Source organism: Pipra filicauda, unplaced genomic scaffold, assembly GCF_003945595.2.
Source record: "Pipra filicauda isolate LSUMZ 115617 unplaced genomic scaffold, ASM394559v2 scaffold100_size2392355_pilon, whole genome shotgun sequence".
Taxonomy (NCBI): domain Eukaryota; kingdom Metazoa; phylum Chordata; class Aves; order Passeriformes; family Pipridae; genus Pipra; species Pipra filicauda.
In genome coordinates this window covers 630011-643954 of record NW_024103441.1, presented here as the reverse complement: position 1 = coordinate 643954, position 13944 = coordinate 630011, and the positions used below count along the sequence as shown (strand labels likewise).

The 13944-nt window shown below is 43.9% G+C and overlaps 2 protein-coding genes across 2 annotated transcripts in view; one reads left to right on the top strand and one right to left on the bottom strand.

Annotated features, from left to right (window-relative positions):
• The window catches only part of LHX6 (LIM homeobox 6), a 22526-nt gene extending 18062 nt beyond the window's left edge, over positions 1 to 4464 (top strand). Inside the window, exon 11 of the transcript XR_005563356.1 lies at positions 2844 to 4464. The gene's annotated coding sequence lies outside the window, so the exon portion shown is untranslated. The remainder of the gene's footprint in view (positions 1 to 2843) is intronic.
• Positions 1 to 13944, bottom strand: part of MORN5 (MORN repeat containing 5) — a 15133-nt gene extending 1189 nt beyond the window's left edge. The window contains exons 1-5 of the mRNA XM_027741275.2: positions 13874 to 13944; positions 13235 to 13382; positions 12853 to 12964; positions 11843 to 11974; positions 149 to 266 (exon numbers count right to left, since the gene is read on the bottom strand). Of these exons, the coding sequence (XP_027597076.1) occupies positions 187 to 266; positions 11843 to 11974; positions 12853 to 12964; positions 13235 to 13382; positions 13874 to 13920 (519 nt within the window). The 5' untranslated portion in view covers positions 13921 to 13944 and the 3' untranslated portion in view covers positions 149 to 186. The remainder of the gene's footprint in view (positions 1 to 148; positions 267 to 11842; positions 11975 to 12852; positions 12965 to 13234; positions 13383 to 13873) is intronic.

Here is a 13944-nt window from a genome sequence, read left to right as displayed (position 1 = left end):
CCATGGCTTTTGCTCAGCATGACTGATTAAATGATTATTTCCATTTTTGTTTGTGCTGACAGAGATGACAGAAAGATTATATTCCTGTCGAGGGAAAGGGTAAGACAAATCCACGAGGACAAATTGCATTTATTGTGACTCAGATTACCTGCTTTGCTGGAATATTATTGTCTAGCAAGGTCTGGTTTATGGTTTCGGTTTGTGCTCAGCTCTTCCACCCCCAGCTTTCCGGCAGGTCCGAGTGATCCATTCGTGCTCATCATCGTCTGAAAGGGAGATAAAGAGAGCGCTAAACATCCGCGTGTCAGAGCTGCTCTCCGCAGCGCTGGGGTCCAGCTCAAACAAGCAATTTTTCCTTTGAAAAGCAAATCCGTTTTTAGCCGTTGTCGTCTCTTAGAACACTTTGTTGTTGTTGTTGTTTGTTTAAAAGATCGTGTGCAGTTGGTGTGGAAATTTGTCAAGGCAGGAGGTACTGGATCTGTGGCAAGGGCTGATTATTTGTATGTTTGAAAAGCTTAGCTTGGGTGAACTATAAGATTTGCATGTATAGATTTTATATTTTGTGTTTTGGGCAAAATATGCAGGAGAAGCGTTGAAACTATCAGAAGTTAATATAGACCTTTTTTTAAAATACTATGCCTGTGTGGCTTGTCAGTTTATGAAAAATGAAGGTAAAGAAAAATCTATAGTAAAACCCCAGGTTCTTGTCTTCCAGCTTCTCTTTCCATGCTGTTTTTGAGATGTACGTTGTGGCAGGTATCCATAAACTGATGTAGTGGCTGAGAGACACATTTTAGACCATCTTCTGTGTCCCTTGTTAGTATTCATGTCTGTCGTATTTATTTTGAGAGCATAATGACAGTGTGGAAAGAAAATAAAAGCAAAGACAATGTAGGAAAAAAATAACTGCCCAGCAAAGTTTGAATAGAAATTTTGTGTATGATTACAAAAAAATAGCCTGGTGAATGTTAAGTTGTGGCTTCTTAATTCCAGGGATTTAAACAGTCTTGTCTCCAGAAACTGTTCTGCAGCCATTTCTTTTGTGTTGGTGTAGGGGAAAGGAGATCTATGTAGTAAACCAGGAAAACCAAACTTCAAAGAGCTTTGGAAAAAAATCAAAGTATTACTTAAAACAATATCTGTATTTATTTTTATATAAGTGAAATGTATTCGAGCTGCTTCTTGTGTTTACCACTGTCTTAACAAACCCATACTAGGTGCTTGTGATGTGTGTTTCTAACCTGCCTCAGACTAGATTTTAAGAAAGAATAGATGACTGGGAGGAGGATGGAGCTGAGGGGGCTGTGACCTTGTGCTGTGACCATCCTTTGGCAGTCAGGCACAGTCCCATTTAATCACACACTGAGCACCCTGCTCGGGTAGGTCAGAAGAGATGGAGAAAAAGCATGTTGCCTGTAAGGAGTCGAATTTTCAGGGAGATCTTTTGATTGTGGAGTTGTACCTTTACATTAAAGTGACAGAGGAGCATTTGAAATGCAAAAGGTAGGAAGGTCCCGGGAACGAACTGACTGAATAATCAGTTGTGTTGTGTTAATCTAAGAAGTAAAGTATGTGACAGATTCAGTCCGTTGCACAAGTCATCAAGCTTGGGGGTTAATCTTATTGATTGTGGAGGGGTTTGAATCAAGTCAGCTTTGTCTTTCCTCTTTTTTTTTTCCTTTTTTTTTCATGCTGCCCTCCCCTTTTTCTCACTCCTGGCCGAGTGAGGCGAGCACACGCCTCCTTCGCTGCTTGTCGGGTGCTGCTCACAGGCTGCTCCCTCGGCATCCTGGCACAAGCAGGGAAGCATCCTGGTGAAAGCAGGGAAGCACGTGCCAAGCTCCTGTGCCACCCCTGACAAGCACGGATCGGAAGGGCCGCTGGCTGGAGGGAGGTTTCCCTCGGAGCCTGCTCTCCAGTTTGCTCTGCGCTCCCAGTCACCGGGGCCAGACAAAGTGCTGGTGTCCCGCTGACCCTCTCCTGGGTTCCCACTCAGGGTCACCGGCTTGCAAAGCTCGGCTTTGGTGGGGAGTGCCCACCTTTGAGCAGCACCCCAGTGACCGTGAGTGGGCTGAGGACACACCGGGGCTGCCATCGTTCCCACAGATCAGCCACAGGGCGCTTTAATGACTGGAAAATGGTCACAATTTGGGTAGAATGGCCAAGTTCAGCTCTCTCTGTTTCACTGCTCTCTTTTTTATTCTTTATACCTAGGAATCCCTAGGTCCATAACAAAATGCCCTGTTAATGGTATAAACTAGGGGAAAACAGAGGGGGGAAAATATGCTAAAAAGGGAATTAAAAAGATGAGCACTGAATCTTGCTTAAAGACCACGCAATCCTGAGAGGCAGATTCCACTGAGGGCTGCAACAGGAATGCAAATGCGGTCCTTAAGCTTTCTTAAAAACAACACCCAAGCCATAATCAGTGTGCTGGCTTTTGTTCTATGCACTAGGTGTTCCAGACAGTAACGACGTGTCACGTGAGCCCCGGCTGCAAGCAGAGATTGTCCAGCCTGGGTGGCTCTGTGATTTTAGCTGGAATTGCCTTAACTAAAAAAAAAAAAAAAAAAAACTTTTTTTTTTTTTTTTTTTTTTTTTTTTTTTTTTTATCTGAGCTTGTAATAATGGCAGGAAAAATTAAACTTTTTCTGCCCTGGTGAAGGAATAAGCAGAAGTTACCCAAGCTGTTCATCAGCAGTGGTATCTGGGTGTATGTGCCTCACCTGAGCACTAGAAGTAACCAGCCTGACTTTTGCTGGAGCCATCAATAACTCTCACTCAGCTGAGCACCCAGGGATAAGCACAAAGGCAGGCAGATGTAACTTGGCTTCATCTCACAGGTTTCCAGCCTATCCTTGGTTTGCCCAGGTTGTTTCCTTCTGCATTCTGGGTTTTCCTGGCCTCCGAGCAAAGCACACAAGGCAAGTAGCTCCAAGGATTTTACCCTCTCCAGGACTATCCCAAAATGTCTCAGTTCATGCAGTGATCTGATCCCATGCAAATTAAACCCGTGTTCATAAGCCCTGCTTAACTTGCATATAGTTTATTCAGATGTAAAACTGAATGAAGAAGTGAATTGAAACTTTGTGTATGAAAATGATTCAGTATGAAGTAAATCCCTAGAACTGCCACCCAACCCAGCGTTCTGTACAACTGCTCCTTGGTCTAGGTAAGGGGAAATGAAAGGATTGATCCAGCATAGCAAGAAGAACCACAGCCCCAGAGATGAGAATGGCTCCAGGGCTGGCTATGGGAGAGGAGGCAGGGAAATATTAGAATGTAAAGAGTTAAGCTATGGTAAAACATACTTTTGCTACACTAAAGAAGACTGGTTGATAATTACTGTAGTTTTAGGGCTATTTGAATCAGTGCAGCTGCAACCTCTTCAGTAGTAACCCCTGAAACAAGACAAACTGGGTTTATTGTACTGAACAAGTCTTAAAGCTCCTCCCTGATTGTTAGTAATTGGCAGCAATGGACTTAACAGCCTCTTGACTACCCTTTTTACACTCTACCTGACTGTGCAGCTAACAATTTAAATCACAGATGCCGATCCTTCTTTGTGGCAGCTGCTTGTTAACTACACGTTCCTCTTTTTCTGTCACTGGCTGCTTCCATAACCCTGCAACACCAGGGTTAGATTGGAGAATCACATTTCATCAATATTTAAAATGGAATTAAACCTTGAAGTTTGATTAATGCTACCGGATAGTGAGTTGTAATTACTATTTTGCAAATTGCAATTGTTTGAATATGTTAATATGATTGTCTAAGCACATCTTCACCTTCAGAAGTAATTTTCCTTTTAAAAAAGATTTGAAAAAAAATACAAACTCTTTAATCAGTGGTAAATTATCACCCTGTGCACAATTAGGTAGTATGGGGTTCTTCATGTGGTGTGCTGAATTTTGGCTCTGCATATTTATCTTTAAAAAGTTTATCCATTTTTTTAGATTTTCCTCAGTAGAATAAACACTGATGGAACAGACTTTGCTGAAACAGGACCATGTTGATGTTTGAAGGTAAAGGAAAAAAGCTTTGTCTGAGCATTTCATTGCAATCTGGTGTATCCCTGTGCAGTTAGTAAACATTAACCAATGTTTTCTTCCAAAGTCAATGAAATATAATTATTATTATCCTGGCATATTATTGAAATCTTGAAACTAAGAGAGACAGAGAGAGATTGTAATGGATGAGCTGTTGGAATATGTGTAAGTACTGACTGATTCTCTTGAATTATTTCCTTGTGTCTCATCCAAAAGTAAGATCAGTTTCTAGCACCCCCTGAATATATTTTGAATATCGTGGGTGAGATCCTCAGCCAGCCCACACTGGGACAGCTTCTCTTTTATTTTTGTGATTAATTCAGGCTGTTTTCATTAAGCAGGCAGAGGCATATGGAGCCAACCCTTGCAGGCACCTGATCTCCAGAAACAGCATCTCCCACAGTAGATGATTAACCAGGGGTGCAAGTCCTCCTGATCTCCTGTTGGACACTGTCTACACAGCCAACAGGTCAGTTTGGAGAGGGTCTCTTTAGGCAAATAAGACCCAGCTAAAGCTGTTGTTTGTAACGTGCTGCCATAAGTAGTCTGTTCCAAAATTTCTTCTTCACCTGGCAAGTTTCTGCCTTGTTTTGGGTGGCTTTAGGGAAAGCTCCAAATGCCAGCCAAGTCCAAACAGGTCTGTCAAAACCCCTGTTAGGTGTGTTCCACAGTGAGCTCAAACTGCAGCTCACCCAGATCAGTGGATTTCTGCTCAGCATCTCTCCAAAATGAAACCACTTGCCTAATTTTCAATGATCAGTCTAAAAGTAGTGGCAGAAGAGACTTCCCCAGCTACCACGCTCCAGATTTATCTCTCAGCTGGGATTAGAAACAGCTGAAAACTCAGGGTGGCCTTGCTTCAGGGTGCTTCCAAGGGATGACTTGCAAACACGCTGTAATTTAGGTGCGTTTAATCTTGCTATATTAAATGCATATTGCAAAGTTTAGAATTATTTGCTTCTAGCTATTGTGTTTCTGTGTTGCTTATGGAAAGCTCAGCTGTGAGAGACTTCTGAGGACTCTGCATGTTTAGGTGTCTGCCATGGTGCAGAGCAGAGACTGTCAGCAAGGACACTATTGTCATGTAAACTTCTAGATTTGTCCTCTTTAATGTGTTCCCAGGAAACCACCTAGAAGATGTATTGGAATTAGAACATTTAGTGGCTTACATAGGGAAAAAACTACACCTTAAAAACCTTGTCTATGTTAGGTCTTTGTAGCTGTGTGTGATCCTGGTGTCTTAAAGGCTGACCCTACACAGGAGCCCTGATGCACTCCCCAGTGCTCCCCAAAATTCAGATCCATGGCTCCCTGCCCTGCCCAAGGGCCATGATGGGCATTGTCCCTTTGTTCTCTTGCTTCTGGTAAAGTCCCTGTGAGCAAGGAGGGAAGTCGTTCCCTGGTCTGTGCCTCCCCCAGGGCAGGGAGTGCATCCCGGGGACCAGCCCTGTGGGAAGAGCAGCTTTCCATGCCCATGGATTGTCAGGCTGTGTTTACAACAGGCCATCCTCGAACAGGAGCTGAGCTTCCTCTCTGTTTGCAGAGGGCCAAGCACACGCAGCCCATTGTAAACAACAATATCACTGAATTCTTTCACATCCCTGACTCCTCCCATCACCCGCAGTGCAGTTTATCGTGTTCTTCCACGGCACAGTTCCAATCCCATGTGATAGGATCTCAGCCATGGATTCTGCCTGGCACACCCCTTCCATTTCCACTGCCCCCTCCGGGTCCCTACCACCTCTTTCCTTACTGCACCTGACCCCACCAACATCAAGGCTGGCAAGAAAATGGAAAATACCGTTTTTTCAATTAACCTTTGCTTCCACCCACAAATTCTCACCCTTCCATTTACTTTTAATTACTGTCATTCCAAAATGGCCCCCAAATGAACTTTCCATCTCTTGTAAAACTTGTTTTCACATGGACTGTATGTAAGTGCCTATAAGACTTGTGTGTAAGCTATTTAGTGGATTCACAATAGGACAGTTAGCACCCAAACAAAGGTGTTATTCTTGGCATGCCACTCTTTGGAACTGAAACTTCCACAGTTTTCAAAAAGATAAGAGCAGGAAACCACAAGGAACAATATATCTGCAAAAGCTCTAGCTACTGAAATTGCCGTAGTAACTTACATCATGATGCATATGTTAATATTATCACTGCTGGCTCCAGTCTTGAATATAAATCACGTTGGTTCATAATCTATTTTGCTGAATGGAGGATGTTTTAGATTAAAACATGTAAGCCAAATTTAATCTAAAAATATTCTCGGTTGCTCGGATGAGAAGTCTCCAAGGATCTCTGTCTGTCACCTGAGCAGACTCTGACACCGAGAAAGGCATAAGAAGTATGAATTTTGCATTCAAAATGTGCCTGATCCCAACACATTTCTATAAATAAAGATGTGAAAGGAGCATATGATGGGTAGGAGAATTGGTCCAACATTTCAAAAAAGTGTTTAGGGTAGAGTAAGAAAAAACAGAGAGAAAACCGCAACTTCCTGTAGGAGTTTGGGATCTTCATTTTAAATGGGGTAGACTCAAGTGCCTCTGCCATCTTCACTGCTCATTCATTTGCCTTGCCCCTCAGCAGTCCCTGTTTGGTACTTGCTAGGATTTGGCCTCTCCTCCTTCTAAGATTTGGCTCTTAAACTAATTTATGTAAGAATTGGAGATTATTTTGGTTCAGAGCTCTCACACTGGGACAAAACCTATCTCACTAAAAAAATAGGAAGAGGTGGATAAGTGACACTTGGAGATCAGATCAAAGAGTTATAATACAATCCCTGACCTTCTCAAGTCTTCTGTCATGGAAGCAGCGAGTCTGGAGAGCAAGTACCCAAAAACTGGAACTGTGTGAATGTGGCCGAAAAACTATGTCCTGGGACTGAATGCAAGAGAAAAAAGTGTGTGGGAGGTGGAGGAGACAAAATCAGAAGGCGAATTTGTAGGGAATTGTGTAGAGCCTTGTGGGCACAGAGAAGAAGCTGAGTGCCATGGCAGAGAGGGAAGATATTTTTTGCAGTGGTATTTTTCAGGAATAGGAAGCAAAGAGGCCAGAAAGAGGAATTAGCAGCAAAAAGGACAAGCACTCCAGCTGTTGTAAGAAAAGCAAAGGGCTACTCGCTTTCAGATGCTTTACTTGTGTAAATGGAGAGCAGTATTGGCTCTCTGCTTTACAAAGCCTGCTTTCAGAAATAAGTTTGTCAGCCAAAGTAAAGAGAAAAAGATCAATGGATTGCAATAAACGGCATTTAACATAAAAATGAGTAAAATTTACAATCCAGTTAACTTGTTAAATGTTACAAAATCAGCAAACAATAGACACGATTTGTTTTGTTCAGAGCCCAGAGGTAGAGACCAAATCCTCTAAATTAATTTCTGCAAAAGCTGGGTTTTTTTTCCAAACAGGTCTGGATCCTATTCGTTGTAGAATATACTGATTACCAACTATTTTTAAGAGCTTTACACAAACATTATTTCTTTTGTTGTGTGAAATGCAGAATCAGCCATCTGGCAAATGCCCCAGAGCTAAAATCTTTTACATGACATATAATTCAAAATGATTAAATATACAACAGAAAATAGCTATAGCATTGCACTTAAAATAGCATGAACTTTTACTGCCGATCAAAACTGATTTCTTTAGCTTAACAAGTATCCAAAGAACAATTATTTGAAGAGCTTTTAAGAGTTTCAATATGTAGGAACTAAACCTCATCTAAATTCAGTATCTTAAGTCAAATAAAAAAGAAACAAATGTACAAAAGATTAAATGGCCCTGTGTTATAAGTAGACATTTAAATCTATGGGAAGCTAAATTCATTCGAGCAAAAATACTATATTCTCTCTGAGTGTGTGTTGCTGGGGCTTCCCCCTCCATTGCTCAGGGCATCTGCCTAAAGAACTGGTACATTCTTAGGCAATGGCCCAGCCTGGGCTCAGCCTGTCCGAGCCCTCCCTGCAGCAGCACAAGGGGCAGTTCCAGAGAAGAACAGGGGGTGAAGCCCCGAGGGTGAGCCCCCAGTGCAGTCAAACCTTCTCTCCTGCACCACAGTCGACTTGAACTTGCTGTCTTTTTTTCCAGAAATACTCCAGGCCTGAAAAATTGCCAGGTCCTCATCCCACACCCAATTCTCCAGTAGTTTATGAGAAAGAGCACGCAAACATCTGCATGTGTTTGGGGTACACGAGGGTAGGTACAGAAATATTACCCTGAGCAATTATTGAGCGGTTATGGCTCTTTCTCAACTACATTTTTCAGAGAAGTCAAAGTCTGCGTTTCCCAAAAAGCACTTGGTGCAAGGCAGATCTGAGCTGCAGGACAAAAAAAAAAGAAATCTAAATGTGGGAGATTTCTCTCAAGGATTTGCATACTTGGATAAACCTGAAATGGATGAACACATCGCTGCCGACCGCCCAAAAGAAATTTTGCTTCCAAATTCTTTCAAACCAAGCGTGAGAACCTCCACCCCAAGGTAACAACGTGAGGAAACTGCAAATCTGTGTAAATCTGTGATTATTAAGGCTTAGAATTAAGATGGCTTTGCCCCCTTGCCTGGGGAGTCGGGTCAGCTTTCGTGACCAAGGAACCTCAGATGTTCTAACCCCAGACTTCTCTAAACTATAAGAAAATAATGTTCTTGAATCTTGACCTTTTCAGCTCATAATGATTCCTGAAGCAGCAGGATTTTTCCTGTTGCTTTTCACAAGACTTTCAGGCTTGTAGAAATGCTGATTGCTGGCTGGTTGGGGTCTGCAGCAACACCAAACCCCCTCCTCTTACTAAGACACTTGTCCTGCTTTTCTGGGCCTAATCCTGCTCTTAATTCAGTTCCCTGACTGAGCACTGAGTGCAAAGGCAGATTTTGTGTGTTCCTACTCTTGATTTTATATGAAGAGATGCAAATATATTTCAGGTAATATTGACTGCACCCAACACATATGAATTAAACCTGAAGATGGAATATGAAAGTAGTAGCACAAATATTCTCATATTAGAAAGAGGAAAAAACATGTTTTATATTATTTAACCTGTCCTTGGGAGAGCCACAGGAGAAACAAGGCAATTTTCATCAGAAATATCTTTGCTTTTCATCAAGAGAGGTGACCCAGGCAATCTCCTGAGATCTTTTCCATCTCAGTGTAAAAAAATCCTATTTTTGATGGTATTTTCTCTTCGAAAGCTCTGGGCTTCTCTGATAATTGAGGGTCCTAAAACCTGACTGTCACAGCTCTTCTTGTACCTCCCTGCTTTGCATTAAAAGCAACATCTTATAATTTCTACTTTTGGCTGAAAAATTGGGAAATCGTCCCATCTTTCTATTGACCAATCCTTACAAAGGTGCCAGGAGTCCCATTTCTGGGGGGAAAAAAGCAAAAGGAATACTCCTAGTGAAACAGGAGTCTGGCCCCAGTATCTATTCAAAATAAACAAGGTATCTCCTTACAAATGAGCACTCCCATTCTTATTTATGTGCTCAGTTTTGCTAACTTACTTCGCAATGCTGGAAAAAAAAAGCCTGAAGAACACATGGAGAACGAAGAGAAATCTGAGCACCCCCGAGGAAACAGAGGTTTAGGGACGGAGCAATAACTGCAGGGCTGTAATGAGAATTTGGAAGACTTTGCTAGATAAAAACGTACAACAAAACTCTTGCTGTCATTTCGTTCCCTGGGCCGATTACGTTTTCATGATGGGCCTTTGCTCTGCTGCAGCAGTGAGAGCCCTTGGAGGAAATGAGGATCAGACCTCCATGTAGGGGAAAGGCAGGGCCTGCCAAACTTATCGGGGGCTCTGCGGTGCTCGACAGCCTCTCATCTCCACAGAGAAGGGCTGGAACCAAACTCAGGAGTTTCAAATGGCGCCTGTTTTCTTCTCCTCCGGAGCGGTACCGGGATGCTGCCAGGCTGCAGGCGAGGCAGTGCCAAGGGTTCCTCGCCCTCTTCCACAAACAGCCGAGAAACAATTAGAAATTGCTTCATAATAGGGGTGAAAGGTGAGGCCTGGAGTGTTCTGCAAACCCGCTGCCAGGGCTGAGGGAGATACTGTCATTTTGGTAAACCTGTCAAGCTGTTGTAAGAACTTCCTGAATGCTTCCTACCATCTGCTTTTGATGCTTTCAAGACTTGGCTGGAAGCCTGGAGGTTTTCCTGCTCCTTCCTGCCCAACCTATAATGGAGTAGTTCTGGATCTGTTCCCTGTCATCTCAGCCTCTTCCTCAGTTTCTTCTGCTTACAGCTGGTTGTTTTTTTTTTTTTTAATTTTTTTTTTTCCTCTTTACTTCAGTGGCCTTGTGCCCTGAATCATCTCTCCTGGGGCGGGAAGAGTTCCTCTGATGTTGAACAAGTGCCGGGTGTTTCAATTGTGTTCATGTTCTTGAGAGGAAGGGTCTGGCCTACATGACACATTCCTTCTTCACACTCACATCAACAACTTTAACTTTGTGCACAGGCTCTCGCTGGAAGGGCCACACAAAGCCCATCTCCACGACTGTCAGGCCTCACGCTGGGCTGGGCTGCCGAGCCAATATTGATTGATATAATTTGTAGGGTTTGAGATAAATGTCATAAAGGACAATGAGTTCAAAGAACAGATTAAAAAACAATAAATTGAATTCCAAGGCGTTCCCCCCTGTACTAATCTGTGTAGGTTCCTGTGTTTTTGGAAAGCATGTTGCTTATCTTCCTCATCAGTAGGCCCACTGCATTCCAGTATTTTGGATCAATGCCATTTGTAATAATCTGGATCAGTTTTTATTCAACGTTTATAAAACAGGCCATGTATCATAGGGTATATTTTATAGCAGATGGTATCTCCAATTCATTTAACCCCCCCTCACTTCCCTCCTCCAATATCACAGTGCACACTTACAAAAGCTCTTGAAAGTAGAGCAGGGCAGAATTTTTTTTTTTTCTCAACAAATAGTAAATTTGCTGAAAAATGGAGTTTCCAAGCAACAAAACTGTTAAACTGTGGCATGCTGAAAATGAAATGTTCTGGTTTTGAAAAAACAGGTTTTGCAATTTGGGCATTTTGGGGGGGGGGGGAAAGCGAGGTGGGTGGTTGCTTTCAGAAATCATTTTCATTTTAAAATCCTCTACATTAAAAAGGTGATAAATACAAAGGTTAAAAAGCCAGAACACAAAGTGTTTTTTTTTCAGGTCAGATTATGTTTCTTGAGATATCCCATTGTCAGCTGTTGAGGATCTTCTCTGTTTTTTTTAATTTGAAAAGTTTCTCTTTTGGCTTGATGAGAATGAATTTTCCCCAAGGCTTTTCAGTTTGGGGACTTACCCACGGGACCCAGTATTTGCCAGAGTCTGCTCAGAACACAGCTCTCCAAAGTGAAAGTGTCCTGTTTAGGAAGGTAAGACTAAGACTGATTTTAATAAATTGGACTTGTAGAGATAAGCACATGCTTGAGCACTTTGCTGGTTCACAGCATGGAGCTTTTTAGCTTTCAGGATCAATGGTGTGCCCCTCACAACCACTCCCTTGCTTGAGATCATAACAGAAGAGACTGAAGATTTTTCTGAGATTAACATACCAAATGGTAATACAATATATTTATTTGTATCTGCTTGGGAATACTTCACTGTAATTTTGCAAAATATGATTTATACAACTCTGGGGATGCATAAATCACTGATAAAATAAATAAGTAAAAGATATTTTAGCTCGGTAATAAGAGAACCAAATCATGGAGTTGTTTATGTTTTAGCTTTAGTCCTAGGAGATAGGACAAATAAACTCATCTTACTTTACTTTGTAAAAGAAGTTAATCATACCTGCATTTCTCAGAAATGTGAATTTGTAGTCAACAACAACTCTGGTTTCAGGATTGTAGAATCCATCACCACAGTCGTAACAACCTTCTGGGATTGTTTTGGGAGGATCCAGATTTGTAAGCTGAGGAATGCCTGAAGGAAAAAAAAAGGGTTGATTTTGGTTTTTTGGGTTGTTTTTTAAATTTGAGCCTTTGATCAAGATAACTAACAAATACATCTCCGTGGCTTTTGCTATAAAAACAATGCCGTTATTTTACAATAATTTTGTAAAACATTTTTACAGTTTTGCAGACGGAGAAAACAAAAATGGAAAAATGCACACCCAAAAAGTGTGTGATAAGAAGCTGCCACTTTGATTCCCTCACTCGCAGTCCTGTGATTCAGCCCCACTGAGCTGACATTACAAATACGACCCTAAAATCCAAACTGGGGCCAGGAGAGACTCGCTGGCCTCACAGAACTACATGTCATCACTAAAATATTCTATGTATAGAGTACTGTGTGTATTATGTTACAGATTTTACCCACTTGTTTCCTTATAAATCTTTCCACCTTTTGACTACAGACAAATAGTAACATAAAAGCAAAAATATAGACGGGACACAAATGTCTGCTTTGGCATGTACTAAAAAGCTACGAGGGGTAGATGACTGAAACTTTATTTGATATCCTGGATTCTAATTGCTTCTGCTCAGCTTTCCTGTTATGAAAAGCACACTGCTTATGCAGTGAGGGTGAAATGTGTCCAAGGGTTAATCAGGGTATCAAAAGCTGTAAATAAAGCCCTGTCCCGTTGGTCATCACTCCAAGAGCCCCTGCTGTGGATGCAATGCTGCATCCCGGGCTGTGCTGGTGGAAGGTGGTGTCCACATTCTTCTGGCAGCCTCCTATGAAATTAGCCAGAGCCTTTCTGCTCCATGTTACTCATGTAGCCGAATTAATCTTTCTTAGGCAAAGTTGTTACTTTAATTCCTTCCAGACTCTCAGGATCGCAAAGTGCAATTTAGTACCTGGTGGTTTGAAACCAGAACAGATTTCTGTATAAAATCTTCTGTCGTAGCCATCGCAGTAATGCCAGTTTTTTTCTTCATATTCGAGACCATCTGCAAAAACGAATTTCCCCTGCAAAACATGTTAATAAATATGATGGATGGAGGGAACGGCAGGGCCAGGTTCCTCGGTAGAGCCCCAGCAGGGCCAGCACGGCTCAGCTCGGGTTTGGAGTGCTGGGAACTGTATCTGAGGGATGCCCAGCAGCCTCCTCACACCTCGAGGGAGCCAAAAATCGGCTTGGTTCGAAAATCCACGTATTTCACCTCCAAACCTCCCCCGCAGCGGGGCCGCTCCCGACAGCGGGGGCCCCTCGGGGTGAAGCCCCCCAGCCCGGGGTACCTGCGTGGGGATCCCGCGGTCCCAGAGCGCCCGGTATCTGATGCCGTTGGGGAAGAACAGCTCTCCCTCGCCGTGGAACATCCCGTCCCACAGCGCTCCCCGGTACTCGGTGCCCGTCGGCAGCTTGTAGAAGCCGTATCCCTCCATCCTGGAACAGACGGGGCGGGTGGGGAGGGGGGCTGTTCCCCCCCGATCCCCCCGATCCCACCTGCCCCCTGCGCCCCCCGTCGTGCCCTCTGTGTCCCCGTGCCCCTGGCCGGCCCTCCTGACCCCCCTCTGGCTTCTTTCTGGTCCCTCCGCTCCCACCTGTCCCGAATATTCCCCGTGCCCCTTCCCGATCCCCCCGACACAACCTACCCCCTCCCCGGTCCCACGCGCCCCCGCCAGGTCCCCCATGTCCCCATGATCCAGCATCCCCCTGCGCCTCTTCCCGGGGACCCCTGTCCCCACCCGGTCCTCCCGTGCTCCCCGGTCCACCCGATCCTCCCTGGACCCCCCGTGTCCTCCGATTCCCCCTGCCCCCCTCAGCTCCCCCCCGTCCTCCCTGTCCCCCATTTCCCCGATCCCTCCACCCCCCCAGCTCCCCCCGTGTCCCCCACGTCCCCCGTGTCCCCCCGTGTCCCTGTTCCCCGTTCCCACCTGCCCCTCACGACCCCTCCCAGGTACCGATCCCCCACCAGCTCCATGGCGGCCCCGGCGGCGCGTCCCGT